The sequence below is a fragment of the Bombina bombina genome, chromosome 6 (assembly GCF_027579735.1).
Source record: "Bombina bombina isolate aBomBom1 chromosome 6, aBomBom1.pri, whole genome shotgun sequence".
NCBI lineage: Eukaryota > Metazoa > Chordata > Amphibia > Anura > Bombinatoridae > Bombina > Bombina bombina.
In genome coordinates this window covers 242,326,493-242,346,515 of record NC_069504.1, presented here as the reverse complement: position 1 = coordinate 242,346,515, position 20,023 = coordinate 242,326,493, and the positions used below count along the sequence as shown (strand labels likewise).

Sequence of the window (20,023 nt, the reverse complement as noted above, 5' to 3'; positions counted from 1 at the left end):
TTGGAAGTTACATCCGCTGACCAGGATTTAAGCCAGAGCGCTCTGCGCGCCTGTATGGCGAATCCGGAATTTTTAGCCGTAAGTTTGGTTAGATGTACTACGGCATCTGAAACAAACGCATTAGCTTGCTTAAGGGTTCTAACTTTGCTCAAGGCCTCATCCAACGGCTCTGTGCGAATCGCCTCTTCCAGAGACTCAAACCAGAATGCCGCTGCAGCCGTGACAGGTGCAATGCATGCAAGAGGCTGCAATATAAAACCCTGTTGAACAAACATTTTCTTAAGATAACCCTCTAATTTTTTATCCATTGGATCTGAGAAAGCACAGCTATCCTCCACCGGGATAGTGGTACGCTTGGCTAACGTAGAAACTGCTCCCTCCACCTTAGGGACCGTCTGCCATAAGTCTCGTGTGGTGGCGTCTATAGGGAACATTTTTCTAAATATCGGGGGAGGGGAAAAAGGCACACCAGGTCTATCCCACTCCTTACTTATAATTTCTGTAAGTCTTTTTGGTATAGGAAAAACGTCAGTACACACCGGTACCGCATAGTATCTATCCAACCTACACAATTTCTCTGGAATTGCCACCGTGTCGCAATCATTCAGAGCCGCTAATACCTCCCCTAGTAATACACGGAGGTTCTCAAGCTTAAATTTAAAATTTGAAATTTCTGAATCCGGCCCCCCCGGATCAGAACCGTCACCGACAGAATGAAGCTCACCGTCCTCATGTTCTGCAAATTGTGACGCAGTATCAGACATGGCTCTCGTGTCATCAGCGCGCTCTGTCCTTAACCCAGAGCTATCGCGTTTGCCCCTTAATTCGGGCATATTATATAATACTTCTTTCATAACATTAGCCATATCATGTAAAGTGATTTGTAAGGGCCTAGATGTACTAGGTGTCTCAATCCTACACATCTCCCGAGCGGGAGACGCAGGTACTGACACGTGAGGAGAGTTAGGCGGCATAACTTCCCCCTCGTTGTCTGGTGATAGCTTCTTTATCGGTACAGATTGAATTTTATTCAAAGCAATATCAATACAATTGGTACACATCGTTCTATTGGGCTCCACATTGGCTTTTGAACATGATGAACAAACAGTTTCCTCTGAATCAGACATGTTTAAAACAGACTTAGCAATGAAACTAACAAGCTTGGAAATCACTTTCAATAAGTTTACAAGCAAGATATAATTAAACAATTCTTAACAAGAAGTGTATTATTAGCAGAGGATTGCACCCATTAGCAAAAGGATGATTAACCCCTCAATACCCAAAACGGATAAAACAGATATCAATTAAGATTTAACGCTTTTAATCACAGTCAGCACACTGTCACAGATCTGCTGTGACTGATTACCGCCCTCACAAATGAAATTTGCAGACCCCTGAGCTCTCTAGAGACGTCCTGGATCAAGGAGGAAGAAGCAGAAAGACTGTGCAATAATTTTAACTGCGCAACAAGGCGCTAAAACAAGGGCCCTCCCACTCCAATCACAACAGTGGGAGCCCTGATATAACGGTTTCCATGCAGAAAAATATGTTAGCCATGTGGAAAAAAATCATGCCCAAAGCGATTTATCACCAAAGTACCTCACAAAAACGAATAACATGCCAGTAAACGTTTTATTAAAAAACAACATTTTTCAATGTCATGCAAAGCTATCACTAAGCCTGCTACCAGTCGCTACCACTGCAGAGAAGGCTTAAGTATTATTTCAGTGTTAACAGTATTTTCTCAGTCAAATTCTAGTCCCTAGAATATAACTCGACTGCGCATACATTTATCAGCCTGATACCAGTTGCTACTACTGCATTTAATAATCTAAAACTATACAAATATGTCAGATGTTAAACAACACAATGTACAGGGTGACTAGAATAGAGTACAATACTCCCCTCTTAAATGACCGCTGCTCTCTAACAGTCTCTCCCAACCGGACTGTGAGTAGAAAGTGAATCGGATATATAGAGGCGCTGATCTTGAATCTCGTGTATATGGACGTACACACTGAAGAAAGAAAAACTTGGCTTGTGATTTGCAGAAGTTAACAACAAATTAATGTGCAGTATACTCACTCCGAAAAATTCAGAGTTCAGCTTCTTCGAAAGGTTTTTCTGTCTCAACTTTCCCAATTTCCACACTGTATTTGTGTCTGTGGATAATGAAAATTGCACTGCAGGTAATTGAATCTTTTGCTTGATAAAAAGTGCAATATACTCACTCCGATAAATTTCGGAATCCGGCTCCTCAGAACGTATTGTGTAGTTTGAAATTACTTCCAAAAAGGCAGCAAAAATACTTGTTGTGGTAAAAAACAAATATTTATTAAAACATAATAAAAATGCTCTTATTTATCTTGGCTCTACGCGTTTCAACGACAGTGTCGTCTTTTTCAAGAGCAGTAAAAACAATTGGAAGTGCTGCCTTTGGAGTGTTTACAGGTGTATTTATACAGGTAATCATTGTTCCTGTTCCGGTGGTAAACACCGGAATAGGACTCACAAATAAAACATTTTAATTTGTATTTATTCCAATCCGATTGTGTTTTGAGAATGATATTTATTTATTTTGTATTTAAGCTTTTGGCGCTTAAATTCTCAATAATTTATCAAATCGGATTGGTATAAATGAAAAAAAAGCTTTTTGGCCAATCAGAGAGGAGAAAAATAAAGTTCCCTTTCAAGTCCTGGTTTTAAGTAGTTTCTTTTCAGGTCCGCCAGATGATGCGTGGTCATATGTTCTCATCAATCAGATAGAGAGCGTTGTTTTCAATGCTTCGTATGTAAAGGCCTGGCTCCGGTTTGTCCAATAAGTTCCGTGTCACATGTCTCGGATTGACCAATCTCTCTGTGAGCGACATTTTACTATGTTCCATTGATAGCCAGTGTTTTGGATTCTCTAGGGAGTATGTAATGAAAAGTGCAAGTCACTTTGAATCATATATATTACAGACATAGACAACTTCGTGATGATATTTCACAAAAATCTTGGGTTACAACCTTTTCAATTTCTTTTGAATATTAATTAGTGCAACATGCACTCTAATATCGATGTTGCCATCAAATGTATAAACTTTGCCATCAAATATAAATTTTAAATATAAATTTCGCCATCAAGTATAAATTTTGCCATCAAATATAAATTTATCTTCACATATAATTTCTGAACAGAATCACAGTAATATTGTATATGTAATTGGGATAAAATATTAGACTATTTGAAATATACTGAAACCTAAACAGAATAAAATGATATATTAAATATATTAAATATAAAATAAAATGAAAATAAAATAATCTTAAATTATATGAATGCTGCCACTCTAATATCTTTATTTAAACCATAATGTCCATATGTTTTTAATGTGTGTATCCACCATAGTTCTCTTCTATTGAGTTCTTTTTCTATCTCTCCCCCTCTCCAGTGTAATGAAACCTTCTCTATACCTATCCATGATAGATGTTTTTTATCGTATAGAGGACAATTATTATAGTGTAAAGGGACACCATGATCTTCTTTTTCTTTTTCAATTTTATTAAGGTGTTCTAATATACGAGTTTTAGCAAATCTTGAAGTTTGTCCTAAATATTGAATCTGACAATTACACTGAAGTAAATATATTATATTTTTGGTTTTGCAAGTGATGAAATCTTTTATTGTGTATGATTTATTTGTTACTGAAGAAGTGAATGTCTTATGTGTCTTTTTAGTATAATTGCATGCTTTACAATGTCCACATGTATAAAATCCTGTTAAATTGGCAATTTGGATAGGTTTAGGTGGCTTCATCCCCTTGATGAGGGAAGGTGCCAATTTTTGTTTGAAGTTTGTTCCCTTCCTGAAAGTTATCAAAGGTTTATTTGGAATGATATTATTTAAGTATTCATCATTTTTTAGAACATTCCAATGTTGATTTATAATATGTTTGATCTGTTTATGTCCACTATTGTATGTGGTAATGAATCTTGGAAAATTTGGATTATTGGTACTTTTTTTGTCAGTGTTCAGTATTAAAGAATCTCGATTCCTGTTTCCCACTTCAACTCTATCTTGTTCTAATGTGTTGCTGTCATAGCCTTTTTGCTCAAATCTTTCTTTAATTATCTTAGATTGGGTATTGAAATCATCTGTGGTATCACAATTTCTTCGTATACGGAGAAATTGTCCTTTAGGGATTGCTTTTAGCCAGGTTGGATGGTGTTCACTGTCTCTCCTTATGTAAGTGTTCATGTCACAGCTTTTGAAAAAGGTCCTAGTGTGTATATTTCCTGCTTCAACAAAAATTGTTAAGTCTAGAAAATTAATGTGAGTTTTATTGAATTCAGGTGTTAGTATTATACCCATATTATTTTCATTCAGATAAGAGACAAAGTTATTTGATGCAGTCTCGTCCTTGTTCCAAATACATAGAACATCATCTATGTAGCGCCGCCAGGACACCAGGCCCACCCCAGCCACGCCACATGACCATACATAAGTGTGTTCAAAGTGGTCCATGTAAATATTGGCGTAGCTTGGGGCGAATCTGGTGCCCATGGCGGTGCCACATATCTGAAGATACTGTTTATTATCGAACCAAAAGAAATTATGTTTCAAAATGAACTCTATTGATATTAAAATAAATTCTAGTAATTCTGTAGATAAATTTTCATCTTGTTCAAGTTTCCATTTTATGGCTGCTATACCTTTTTTGTGATCAATGATGGAGTATAAAGATGTTACATCCATTGTTAGCCATGAATATTCTGATTCCCATTTCGTGTCTTTGAGTATATTTAATACCTGTTTAGTGTCTTTAAGGTATGATCTTGCTGTTTGAGCATAGGGCTGTAACAGATGATCTATAAAGGCAGATAAATTACATGTAAGGGAATCTATCCCACTGATTATGGGCCTCCCTGGAGGTCTAAGTGGATCCTTGTGTAATTTGGGGATGAAGTAAAAAATAGGGGTCTTGGATTCTACTTTATTTAAAAACATAAATTCATCTTGAGAAATAATATTTCTAGCTAAAGCTTGTGATAGGATCTCATTTAATTCTGAAGTGAATGTTCTTTTTGGGTTATTTTTCAAAATTTGATAAGTTTTTGTGTCTGATAAGATTCTATTTGCTTCCTCCATATAGTAGCTGCGGTCCATTATTACTATACTTCCCCCCTTATCCGCTTCCTTCATGATAATGTCTTCCCTTTTATTTAAATTTTTGTAAATCTCATTTTCTTGTTTGTTTAAATTGAAATACTTAGGTTTTGCCTCAATTTTTTCTATGTCTTTTAGGATTAATTTGCCAAATACTTCTATGTTTGGGCCCTTACAGTGGCTGGGATAGAAAGTGGAGGGGTTTTTAAAGTAAGTTCTTGGTTCCCTATTTGCTTGAGAATTTTCTGGGATTTTACTTAGTGTATCTTTCCTGGCAAAAAATCTTTTAACTGTCAAATTCCTGATAAATTTCTGTGCATCAATGAATAATTGAAATGTATTAACACTCTGGGTGGGTATAAATTTTAAGCCTTTAGATAGAATGTTTTTTTCTTGTTCAGTTATCGTTTGTGATGAAATATTATGAATGCCTAGTCTCTCTGGCTCCTTCTTCTGTGTTTTACCCCTTCTACCTCTTGTTCCTCTGAAAGATCTGGTGTCCTGTCTCTTTTCCTTTGATTTGTTCTGTCTGTGCGAAGTGGAGAATATCTGTTGGGGTGTATCCAGCCTTGATTGGTCGGTGTGTGGTTTGTTCCTATTTTGTGTCTCTCTTTGTATGTGTTCTGTTGAAAAGGGTGATGTGAGTCTTGTTCATGTCTTGCTTTATTTGTAACCTGTTGATCTTCTCTTTTGTCTCTTTTGTCTTTTGGTGAATGTGAATTTTTATAGTGATTAGAGTGATTGGAGTAATGATTATATTCTATTCTATGTTGGTTCGATCCCCTATATTCATTGTGGTTATATTGATTTTCATTTCTTTGGTGAAAAATTTCCCTATTTTGTTGGTGTCTATTGTGCTCATAAGTGTTATTATATCTTATATCGTGATCTCTATAGTTGTTAAATTGATTCCTGTTATTAGAGTAGTTATTATTCGAATGATCCCTATTAGATCTCGAATGATTGTCTTTTAAATTATATTGATTTCTATGTGAACTGTGTGTTGTATTATAATTATAATTATTTTGTGATGCAATTCTGCCTCTAAAATGGTCTTTTTGTGAATTATCCCTTTTATTCTGTGAATTTACTTGAGGTTGTGTATATGGAGTGCCATTTTTAAAATCTTCACTATCTCTGAGGTATTTATTATATTTAGAGTCTCCAATTTGTTCATCTAGCTCTTTGGCTTGTGTTTTAATTTGCTCAAATTTGTCATTACATGTTTTGCTTGAAAGAAATGGTATAAGTTCAGTTTCTAAGGAGAAAATTTCTTTTTCAATATTTTTTAGAACTATGTCTTGATGTTCATACAATAAACTTACTAGATTAGTTGAACATTTGTGGAGAGCTGCATTCCACTTTGCCATAAATTCTTTGTCATCTGTGCCAAAAGCCGGCAATGATGAATACTTAAATAATATCATTCCAAATAAACCTTTGATAACTTTCAGGAAGGGAACAAACTTCAAACAAAAATTGGCACCTTCCCTCATCAAGGGGATGAAGCCACCTAAACCTATCCAAATTGCCAATTTAACAGGATTTTATACATGTGGACATTGTAAAGCATGCAATTATACTAAAAAGACACATAAGACATTCACTTCTTCAGTAACAAATAAATCATACACAATAAAAGATTTCATCACTTGCAAAACCAAAAATATAATATATTTACTTCAGTGTAATTGTCAGATTCAATATTTAGGACAAACTTCAAGATTTGCTAAAACTCGTATATTAGAACACCTTAATAAAATTGAAAAAGAAAAAGAAGATCATGGTGTCCCTTTACACTATAATAATTGTCCTCTATACGATAAAAAACATCTATCATGGATAGGTATAGAGAAGGTTTCATTACACTGGAGAGGGGGAGAGATAGAAAAAGAACTCAATAGAAGAGAACTATGGTGGATACACACATTAAAAACATATGGACATTATGGTTTAAATAAAGATATTAGAGTGGCAGCATTCATATAATTTAAGATTATTTTATTTTCATTTTATTTTATTTTATATTTAATATATTTAATATATCATTTTATTCTGTTTAGGTTTCAGTATATTTCAAATAGTCTAATATTTTATCCCAATTACATATACAATATTACTGTGATTCTGTTCAGAAATTATATGTGAAGATAAATTTATATTTGATGGCAAAATTTATATTTGATGGCAAAATTTATACTTGATGGCGAAATTTATATTTAAAATTTATATTTGATGGCAAAGTTTATACATTTGATGGCAACATCGATATTAGAGTGCATGTTGCACTAATTAATATTCAAAAGAAATTGAAAAGGTTGTAACCCAAGATTTTTGTGAAATATCATCACGAAGTTGTCTATGTCTGTAATATATATGATTCAAAGTGACTTGCACTTTTCATTACATACTCCCTAGAGAATCCAAAACACTGGCTATCAATGGAACATAGTAAAATGTCGCTCACAGAGAGATTGGTCAATCCGAGACATGTGACACGGAACTTATTGGACAAACCGGAGCCAGGCCTTTACATACGAAGCATTGAAAACAACGCTCTCTATCTGATTGATGAGAACATATGACCACGCATCATCTGGCGGACCTGAAAAGAAACTACTTAAAACCAGGACTTGAAAGGGAACTTTATTTTTCTCCTCTCTGATTGGCCAAAAAGCTTTTTTTCATTTATACCAATCCGATTTGATAAATTATTGAGAATTTAAGCGCCAAAAGCTTAAATACAAAATAAATAAATATCATTCTCAAAACACAATCGGATTGGAATAAATACAAATTAAAATGTTTTATTTGTGAGTCCTATTCCGGTGTTTACCACCGGAACAGGAACAATGATTACCTGTATAAATACACCTGTAAACACTCCAAAGGCAGCACTTCCAATTGTTTTTACTGCTCTTGAAAAAGACGACACTGTCGTTGAAACGCGTAGAGCCAAGATAAATAAGAGCATTTTTATTATGTTTTAATAAATATTTGTTTTTTACCACAACAAGTATTTTTGCTGCCTTTTTGGAAGTAATTTCAAACTACACAATACGTTCTGAGGAGCCGGATTCCGAAATTTATCGGAGTGAGTATATTGCACTTTTTATCAAGCAAAAGATTCAATTACCTGCAGTGCAATTTTCATTATCCACAGACACAAATACAGTGTGGAAATTGGGAAAGTTGAGACAGAAAAACCTTTCGAAGAAGCTGAACTCTGAATTTTTCGGAGTGAGTATACTGCACATTAATTTGTTGTTAACTTCTGCAAATCACAAGCCAAGTTTTTCTTTCTTCAGTGTGAACTACTGCATTTAAGGCTGTACTTACATCATATGGTAAAAGCAGTATTTTCTTAGTCAATTCCATTCCCAGAAAATAAAGTACTGCACATACCTCATTTGCGGAGGACCCCGCATGCTATTCCCAGTTTCTGAAGTTACCCCACTCCTCAGAATGTCGAGAACAGCCAGTGGATCTTAGTTACGCCTGCTAAGATCATAGATAAAAAACGCAGGCAGTTTCTTCTTCCAAATACTGCCTGAGATAGAAAAACAGCACACTCCGGTGCCATTTAAAATAACAAACTTTTGATTGAAGAATAGTTAAGTAAAAACTCCAGCTCCTCTCGCGACCTCCTTCTTTGTTGAGGGTTGCAAGAGAATGACTGGATATGACATGTGAGGGGAGGAGCTATATAGCAGCTCTGCTTGGGTGATCCTCTTGCAACTTCCTGTTGGGAAGGAGAATATATCCCATAAGTAATGGATGACCCGTGGACTGAACACACTTAACAAGAGAAATTGGTATTTTCTACCTGTAATCGTGAATTTCCTTATTTCTGAAAGTATTTAGATTAGTGGCTAAAAAGAGGTAGATTTATTATATCACAAGACAGTCAGAAAAAATAATAGTGGGCTACCCTACAATCTTAAAGGCAATGTAATTCATGGTAATGTTTAATAAAATGAAGGTATGTGTTGTATACAATACTTTAAACATGTTAATACTGACTAAACTAATGAAAAACTTACAATGTGATTTAATGCTATCTCCATTTAGTATAAAAAGGATAGCTTATGTACATTAATTATACACTATGGGCTTTACAGGAAAACTAAGTATGGTTTCCCCTGGGAATTAAATCGTATACTGTGTAACTTGACACAATAGGAAAGCAACATCCTCTGTGCTTTTGCCTCAAGCTGTTTATTTATATACACTGGTAGAGCCAAAGAATATTAAAAAAAAAAATCCTTTCTATTTTTACAGAAGGTTGAGAAGAAAAACTTACTTTAGAGAATCCTCATCAACGGCTGTGATTCGAATTTTAAGTAAATTATTCTGTTTTATACTCTCTGAAAGTGTTTGATGTTCCGTTGTCAGGAAGGTGAGATTTGCTCCCTGTACAGAAAATATTTACACACACTGGTTAATCAATAAAATCCGTTTTCAGTTAAATATAAGAACATATTTTGACAGTGATTTTAAGAGTGTCTAGCTCAAGGAGTCAAAGACCTTCTCTAGAAGTGTTACACAAAATTAGAGCTTAGGGTGAAAAAACAAACAAACTATTTATAGGAAAGGATAAGTCAAACCCTAAGAGGTTGCACAAGTATAAAATATGAGAATGGTAAGATGATCAAAAGTGAGAAGGGCACGGCTGAGGTGATAAATATTTTTTTTCAGTATACATACGAGAGAAAACACAGGAAAAAATGCATGGTTTCACAAGAAATCTATAATGCCAAACTAATCTAATTCATTTATATAAGGAAGGAAGAAGGAACATAGATACAGGTAAATTTGTTGAGGTGATAAAACTGCAGAGAGAGAAAATACAGAATATAAGGAATATATAGCTACACCCAAAGAAAATTCCTGAGTAAATGGTGAATACAATTTAACACTGATAAATGTAAGAGTTTTCATATTGAAAGAAAAAATATTTATGCTACCCATCACTTAAATTGTACAAGATTTTGAAAAACATCTGTAGAAAAAAATGAAGGGGTTTGTAGACAACACACTTAAAAATTGATGCTCATTACCAGGCAGCGACTTCTAAGTAAAATCAGATCTTTATATAATATCAATATAATTACGTCCCATTTACATAGTATGGACAAACATAATTTAGGTAGTATCGACAAACACTGTAGGGGACTTTAAAAATGATTGGGACAAGCATAAGGCTATCCTACAAACTAGATAAGTTTATACTGTTAGGTAATATCGGGCAGACTTGCTGGGCCTATGGCTCTTATGTGCCGTCAATATCTATGTTTCTAATTGTTTGTGCCAAGAGGTCATACGTTAAAGCTAAAGGAAATTAAATATATCTGGACAAAACCCAAATCCTGCTTATGATTGTGTCCATTGTACTTTTTGGCTTCTTTAACCTCATCTACAATGTTGATGTGTCGGGTCACATTTATTTGATCATATATTCATAAATTTAATACAATCAAGTCCCTTGTCCAGACTCTTCATACAGCCATTCTCCCCTTAGATTAGCTTCCAGAATAAAATTGGATGCTCTAAATGGAAAAATAATATCCTTTTGGGAAGAAAGATCTAATGATTTTATATAATTTGCCCATTTCATAAAGAATCACTTAATATTGGATTCAGCATCAAATAGTTCTTCAACTTGTTCTTATAGCAGTTGATTCCAAATCATATTTTTAAATTCTGAAAATCTAGGTTCCTTAAGAGACTTCCAATGTTTTAAAACAATCTTCCTGCTGAGGACATTGACTGTATTACATAAAATAGTATTTGTACCAAATTCGTCATAGTTAGTAAGAAAAAAAAACATGAAAGACAGTGAATTTAGCATAGGATTTCTTAATTTTAGATGCCTGGAAACTCATTTTGCCCCAGAATCTTTATAGAACAGGACACATCCAAAAGCAATGTTATGTATTTGTGAGCTTAGATTTACATGTTGTACAACAGTTTTTTCCATGTCTGTAAAAAAATCAAGAAATGCACAAAGGGGTAATAAACACTTGGTATAACACTTTCAAATGTTGTTCTCTTTAGTTTTCTCCTTTCATTGCTTTATGCCTTTTACTAATAGTTTTCAAAATCATATTTAGTGCTACTTGAGTATGCATAACCCCCCTCCATTTAGGAAAAATGTAATTCAAGTTACAGTATTCTCTTAAAGGGACATAATACTCATATGCTAAATCACTTGAAACTGATGCAGTATAACTGTAATAAGCTGACAGGAAAATATCACCTGAGCATCTCTATGTAAAAAAGGAAGATATTTTACCTCACAATTTCCTCAGCTCAGCAGAGTACGTTCTGTGTAAAAAGTTATACTCAGCTGCTCCCAGCTGCAGGTAAAAAAAAAAAAAAAAAAAATGAAGAAATGAACAGCAGCCAATCAGCATCAGCAGTGCTGAGGTCATGAACTCTTACTGTGATCTCATGAGATTTCACTTAACTCTCATGAGATTTCATAGTAAGCTTCCTTTACCTGATTGGTGAAATAATATGAGAGTTCACGAGGCTCATCCTTTCAGCTGTCCTAAGACAGACACACTAAAATGCTGCTTAGAAATCCTTTACAATGAGAGGTGGTTACTGAGGAACTTTTGAGGTAAAATATCTTTCATTTTTACATAGAGATGTTCAGGAGATATTTTCTAGTCAGCTTTTTACAGCTATGCTGCAGCACTTTAAAGTGTTTAAACATTTGGGTATTATGGCCCTTTAAGCTTTTAATGAAAGCCTATATATATATATATATATATATATATATATATATATATATATATATATATATATATATATATATATATATATATATATATATATATATATATATACACTGGAGATTGAGAATTTACCTTCTTTAAACAATAAGCAAACTGTATCCATTTTTTTTCCCTTACCAATCAACATTGTCTTCTTTAAGCAATTTAAGAGTGCATTAATTGGTTAGGGATATCAAATTCAGTTTTACATGCCTCAAATGATTTCACCAAAATATTTTCTATATCTATGATCTAAGTAATAAAATGCACACCAAAATGTGCCCACTTTTTGAACCTTTGGGAATTATATCCTTCAATGAAGTCGGGATTCCCCTTAATAGTTAAATATGGTGATGCCTTAATTAATCCTGATTAATGAACAACATTTGTGCCAAGCCTTAATTGAGTTAAGTTATTTTTGGTCATCTTATGGAGACTCTTAAGGGACATATGAGGCAATGCTTTCAGTGAATAGGGGGCGTCAAGCATTTTTCATATTCTAATAAAGAATAATATCCATAAGCCAGTCAAAAATGTATGTCACTACGGCAGCAAGATTATATTTTGCTAGACCTGGGAGGGCTATTCCAAAGCCCTTTTTATTAGCTGTGAACCTTTTAGTAGCGATTCTCTGTCTTTGTTTTCGCCAAATAAATTAGGCTATATAGGAGTTAATTAGAACAATATATTTCCTAAGTAACAATAAAGGTAAAGACTGAAAAACATAGAAATTTGGGGTAACAAATCATTTTAAATAAATTGATTCTTCCCGCCAATAATAGGGGAAAATCCATCCAGTTTCTAAGTCTCTCTGCAAAGATTGTATTAAGGGAGAGATGTTTAGCTTATACCACCTCTGAGGATCTCTAGAGAATTTCAAACCCAAATAACCTATAGTCTCTTCTACTCCTTTAAAAGAAGTCACTGGGGTATTCGTGGTCTTAAAAAGCCACATTATCTCAGTTTTTGTTTTATTTATAGAAAAACCTGAAAAAGATTTAAAATCTTCTAAAAAATTCAAAATAATTGGTAAAATAACAGAAAGATTTTCTGTAAGAATTAATAAATCATTTGCATATATAGCTAATTTTAAATTTAAATCCATCCACTTAATACCTGCAATATTTTCCCTTAAATAAATAGCTAATTGCTTCACATATACAATAAGTAATAAGGGAGAAATCGGCTGTGTATGTATCTCTGCATAATTAAAATCTAGGTGGCTTTTTCATTTGAGAATAAAAATTATCTATAAATAGTTGATGTTTTCTTATATTCAAAATCAAAGTTCTACCCTTCATAAAACCGGTTTTATGAAGGGTGTATAAGAGGAGAAATAACTTGTAATATGGTTGCCAACATTTATGCTAAGATTTTAAAAACATAATTTATGCTTACCTGATAAATTCCTTTCTTCTGTTGTGTGATCAGTCCACGGGTCATCATTACTTCTGGGATATAACTCCTCCCCAACAGGAAATGCAAGAGGATTCACCCAGCAGAGCTGATATAGCTCCTCCCCTCTACGTCAGTCCCAGTCATTCGACCAAGAATCAACGAGAAAGGAGTAACCAAGGGTGAAGTGGTGACTGGAGTATAATTTAAAAGATATTTACCTGCCTTAAAGACAGGGCGGGCCGTGGACTGATCACACAACAGAAGAAAGGAATTTATCAGGTAAGCATAAATTATGTTTTCTTCTGTTATGTGTGATCAGTCCACGGGTCATCATTACTTCTGGGATACCAATACCAAAGCAAAAGTACACGGATGACGGGAGGGATAGGCAGGCTCATTATACAGAAGGAACCACTGCCTGAAGAACCTTTCTCCCAAAAATAGCCTCCGAAGAAGCAAAAGTGTCAAATTTGTAAAATTTGGAAAAAGTATGAAGCGAAGACCAAGTTGCAGCCTTGCAAATCTGTTCAACAGAGGCCTCATTCTTAAAGGCCCAAGTGGAAGCCACAGCTCTAGTGGAGTGAGCTGTAATTCTTTCAGGAGGCTGCTGTCCAGCAGTCTCATAGGCTAAACGTATTATGCTACGAAGCCAAAACGAGAGAGAGGTAGCAGAAGCTTTTTGACCTCTCCTCTGTCCAGAATAAACGACAAACAGGGAAGAAGTTTGGCGAAAATCTTTAGTTGCCTGCAAGTAGAACTTGAGGGCACGAACTACATCCAGATTGTGTAGAAGACGTTCCTTCTTTGAAGAAGGATTTGGACACAAGGATGGAACGACAATCTCTTGATTGATATTCCTGTTAGTGACTACCTTAGGTAAGAACCCAGGTTTAGTACGCAGAACTACCTTGTCTGAGTGAAAAATCAGATAAGGAGAATCACAATGTAATGCTGATAACCCAGAGACTCTTCGAGCCGAGGAAATAGCCATTAAAAATAGAACTTTCCAAGATAACAATTTTATATCAATGGAATGAAGGGGTTCAAACGGAACACCTTGTAAAACGTTAAGAACTAAGTTTAAACTCCATGGCGGAGCAACGGCTTTAAACACAGGCTTGATCCTAGCTAAAGCCTGACAAAAGGCCTGGACGTCTGGATTTTCTGACAGACGCCTGTGTAACAAGATGGACAGAGCTGAAATCTGTCCCTTTAATGAACTAGCTGATAAACCCTTTTCTAAACCTTCTTGTAGAAAAGACAATATCCTAGGGATCCTAACCTTACTCCAGGAGTAACGTTTGGATTCGCACCAGTATAGGTATTTGCGCCATATTTTATGGTAAATCTTTCTGGTAACAGGCTTCCTAGCCTGAATCAGGGTATCAATAACCGACTCAGAAAAACCACGCTTTGATAAAATCAAGCGTTCAATTTCCAAGCAGTCAGTTTCAGAGAAGTTAGATTTTGATGTTTGAATGGACCCTGTATCAGAAGGTCCTGTCTTAGAGGTAGAGACCAAGGTGGACAGGATGACATGTCCACTAGATCTGCATACCAAGTCCTGCGTGGCCATGCAGGCGCTATTAGAATCACTGATGCTCTCTCCTGTTTGATTTTCGCAATCAATCGAGGAAGCAGCGGGAAGGGTGGAAACACATAAGCCATCCCGAAGTTCCAAGGTGCTGTCAAAGCATCTATCAGAACCGCTCCCGGATCCCTGGATCTGGACCCGTAGTGAGGAAGTTTGGCGTTCTGGCGAGACGCCATGAGATCTATCTCTGGTTTGCCCCAACGTCGAAGTATTTGGGCAAAGATCTCCGGATGAAGTTCCCACTCTCCCGGATGAAAAGTCTGGCGACTCAAGAAATCCGCCTCCCAGTTCTCCACTCCCGGGATGTGGATTGCTGACAGGTGGCAAGAGTGAGACTCTGCCCAGCGAATTATCTTTGATACTTCCATCATTGCTAGGGAGCTTCTTGTCCCTCCCTGATGGTTGATGTAAGCTACAGTCGTGATATTGTCCGACTGAAACCTGATGAACCCCTGAGTTGTTAATTGGGGCCAAGCCAGAAGGGCATTGAGAACTGCCCTCAATTCCAGAATGTTTATTGGAAGGAGACTCTCCTCCTGATTCCATAATCCCTGAGCCTTCAGAGAATTCCAGACAGCGCCCCAACCTAGCAGGCTGGCGTCTGTTGTTACGATTGTCCAGTCTGGCCTGCTGAATGGCATCCCCCTGGACAGGTGTGGCCGATAAAGCCACCATAGAAGAGAATTTCTGGTCTCTTGATTTAGATTCAGAGTAGGGGACAAATCTGAGTAATCTCCATTCCACTGACTTAGCATGCACAATTGCAGCGGTCTGAGGTGTAGGCGTGCAAAAGGTACTATGTCCATTGCCGCTACCATTAAGCCGATCACCTCCATGCATTGAGCTACTGACGGGTGTTGAATGGAATGAAGGACACGGCATGCATCTTGAAGCTTTGTTAACCTGTCTTCTGTCAGGTAAATCTTCATTTCTACAGAATCTATAAGAGTCCCCAAGAATGGAACTCTTGTGAGAGGAAAAGAGAACTCTTCTTTTCGTTCACTTTCCAACCATGCGACCTTAGAAATGCCAGAACTAACTCTGTATGAGACTTGGCAGTTTGAAAGCTTGAAGCTTGTATTAGAATGTCGTCTAGGTACGGAGCTACCGAAATCCCTCGCGGTCTTAGTACCGCCAGAAGGGCACCCAGAACCTTTGTGAAGATTCTTGGGGCCGTAGCCAATCCGAATGGAAGAGCTACAAACTGGTAGTGCCTGTCTAGGAAGGCAAACCGTAGATACCGTTGATGATCTTTGTGAATCGGTATGTGAAGGTAAGCATCCTTTAAATCCACTGTGGTCATGTACTGACCCCTTTGGATCATAGGTAAGATTGTCCGAATAGTTTCCATTTTGAACGATGGAACTCTTAGGAATTTGTTTAGAATCTTTAAATCTAAGATTGGCCTGAAAGTTCCCTCTTTTTTGGGAACCACAAACAGGTTTGAGTAGAACCCTTGTCCTTGTTCCGACCGCGGAACCGGATGGATCACTCCCATTAATAACAGATCTTGTACACAGCGTAGAAACGCTTCTTTCTTTATCTGGTTTGTTGACAACCTTGACAGATGAAATCTCCCTCTTGGGGGAGATAATTTGAAGTCTAGAAGGTATCCCTGAGATATGATCTCTAGCGCCCAGGGATCCTGAACATCTCTTGCCCAGGCCTGGGCGAAGAGAGAAAGTCTGCCCCCCACTAGATCCGGTCCCGGATCGGGGGCTCTCGGTTCATGCTGTCTTTGGGGCAGCAGCAGGTTTCCTGGCCAGTTTGCCCTTATTCCAGGACTGGTTAGGTTTCCAGCCTTGCCTGTAACGAGCAACAGCTCCTTCCTGTTTTGGTGCAGTGGAGGTTGACGCTGCTCCTGTTTTGAAATTCCGAAAAGGACGAAAATTAGACTGTCTAGCCTTAGCTTTGGCTTTGTCTTGAGGTAGGGCGTGGCCCTTACCTCCTGTAATGTCAGCGATAATTTCTTTCAAACCGGGCCCAAATAAAGACTGCCCCTTGAAAGGTATATTAAGTAATTTTGACATAAAAAATTATAGAGTAACGTTTTTATTCACAGTCAATATAAAATTCTCACAGCTCTGCTGAGAGAATGTACCTCCCTTCAAAGAAGTTTGAAGACCCCTGAGATCTGTCAGTGAACCGGATCATGCAGGAAATATAATAGTAGCTGACTGGAAATTTTTGATGCGTAGCAAAGAGCGCCAAAAACGGCCCCTCCCTCTCACACACAGCAGTGAGGAGAAACGAAACTGTCACAATTTAAAGCAGACAACTGCCAAGTGGAAAATAATGCCCAAACATTTATTCACTCAGTACCTCAGCAATGTAAACGATTCTACATTCCAGCAAAAACGTTTAACATGATAATATTTATTAAAAGGATTAGTGACCTTTAACAGAGTAGTTCCGGTGAAATACCATTCCCAGAATACTGAAGTGTATACATACATGTCATTATAACGGTATAGCAGGATTTTCTCATCAATTCCATTCAGAAAATAAAAACTGCTACATACCTCAATGCAGATTCATCTGCCCGCTGTCCCCTGATCTGAAGTTTTTACCTCCCTCAGATGGCCGAGAACAGCAATATGATCTTAACTACTCCGGTTAAAATCATAGTAAAAAACTCTGGTAGATTCTTCTTCAAACTCTGCCAGAGAAGTAATAACACGCTCCGGTGCTATTGTAAAATAACAAACTTTTGATTGAAGTCATAAAAACTAAGTATAATCACCATAGTCCTCTCACACATCCTATCTAGTCGTTGGGTGCAAGAGAATGACTGGGACTGACGTAGAGGGGAGGAGCTATATCAGCTCTGCTGGGTGAATCCTCTTGCATTTCCTGTTGGGGAGGAGTTATATCCCAGAAGTAATGATGACCCGTGGACTGATCACACATAACAGAAGAAATCTACGTTTAGAAGAGAAATGGGGCGGTAAGAATCCACATCCTCAGCGTTCTTTCCTTGTTTATCGATCAAAATAGTTCTAGACGCCTTAAAATACTTAGATGGATTCTTCTCTTATACAAAATAAATATTATATACTTTAATTAATAATGGACTAATCTTTCCATATAAAAAATGTTTTAAATTCTGCCGGTAAACAATCTGGGCCTGGAGCTTTACCAAGGATTAGTCTTCTAATCGCCGTACTAATCTCTTCTATTTGAATTGGATTATTGATTATCTGCACTTGCTCTACTGTAACTAGAGGTACCTTTATTTTCCTCCATCAATACTTTCATTTTGATGCCATAGTATAACATTAATACTTTTACAGGAAAATGCAGTCATACATTAATACAACTGTTTTAAACATTAAATGTTGAAAAATGTAACATTGATGTATCTAAAACAAGTTAGTAAACATAACAACCACGCAATTTCCTCAGTATGTTCTGGTGGCATCATTATATATATTAGCCAGATCTTCATAACCTCTTCTTTAGATTGATTTTAAAAGGCTATGATTATCATTTTTAGTTAGTTCAATTTTATTAAAAAAATATTTTTTGCTGTAGTTCAATTATTTTAAATCTAGTTTCTTTGGTTTGATTGCTTTTCTTCTATTTATATTTTAGTTTAGTCTTTTATTTCCAATAGTATTTATCCAATCTACATAATTTCTCTGGGACTACAATAGTGTCACAGTCGTCCAGAGTTGCTAAAACCTCCCTGAGCAATACGCGGAGGTGTTCAAGCTTAAATTTAAATGTAGACATATCAGAATCAGATTGAAGTATCTTCCCTGAATCAGAAAAATCACCCACAGATTGAAGCTCCCCTGCTTCAGCTTCATTATATTGTGAGGGTGTATCAGAGATAGCTACTAAAGCGTCAGAGAGCTCTGTATTTATTCTAGTCCCAGAGCTGTCTCGCTTTCCTTGCAATCCTGGCAGTTTACATAATACCTCTGTAAGGGTATGATTCATAACTGCATGATACCAGTCGTTATTAAATCACTGTAATCAGGCTTACCTTAAATAAATCCGGTATTGTCAGCATTTTCTAGCTTATCATTTCTCTAGAAAAATTTAAAACTGCACATACCTCAGAGCAGGAGACCCTGCACGCTATTCCCCCAGCTGAAGTTACCCATCTCTTCAGTTATGTGTGAGAACAGCAATGGATCTTAGTTACAACCTGCTAAGATCATCAAAGACCACAGGCAGACTCTTCTTCAACTTTCTGCCTGAGGCTAAAATAGTACAACTCTGGTACCATTTGAAAATAACAAACTTTTGATTGAAGATAAACTACATTAATGCACCACATCTCTCTAGCTGCTTCCCTTGTCGAGAGCTGCAAGAGAATGACTGGGAGGTGGCAGTTAGGGGAGGAGCTATATAGACAGCTCTGCTGTGGGTGATCCTCTTGCAGCTTCCTGTTGGGAAGGAGAATATCCCACAAGTAATGGATGAATCCATGGACTGGATACACCTTACAAGAGAAATAGTCATTGCTTAATTCTGATGAAGTATCCTACTAGTATGAAGCAGACACATTCAATTCAGGAAACTTTGGAAACTTATGCACAACTGTTTTATGGAAGCTTAATTACACCTGACCTATGATAAAGCCATAAATCTACCAAAATGGGTCTCAGTCTTAAAAGAGGCTTTTTTTATTTTTCTTTAGCTTGTAAACTCTAAAAGACAGAGAAAACATTAAATTGGACAAGGAAGCTTTTAAAGCGTATAACATTTTCTAGAACCAAAATTGACAATCTATGTCTATCTGAAAGGGCTTGAAAGAATGTCAGACTATCTTCCTAAAGCACTAACTTCCTCAGAATATTACTGAAAGACTAGAAACACATTCCTGACAGCTAATTACATATCTGTGTCACAGTAGACAATACACAGAATTTAATGAATAAGGAAATGGGCGGCTGATTTTCAATGGCAACGACATATACTGCATCTCTGCTTGCTCTCTTGCTCGTTAAGCTATAAGATCAATACCTGACATTTCCAACAGAACTTACTGTAAAGTGACTATACTAATGACTGAATAGTCTGATCTGCTTCTCAATTTTAAACATCTAAACTATGAAAAGCAAAAAATCAGTTTAAGGTTGTACTCCA

At 36.4% G+C, this 20,023-nt stretch overlaps 1 protein-coding gene across 1 annotated transcript in view; it reads right to left on the bottom strand.

Annotated features, from left to right (window-relative positions):
* The window catches only part of CAPS2 (calcyphosine 2), a 314,122-nt gene that overhangs the window by 134,410 nt on the left and 159,689 nt on the right, over positions 1–20,023 (bottom strand). The window contains exon 13 of the mRNA XM_053716776.1: positions 9,453–9,562. Within this exon, the coding sequence (XP_053572751.1) occupies positions 9,453–9,562 (110 nt within the window). The remainder of the gene's footprint in view (positions 1–9,452; positions 9,563–20,023) is intronic.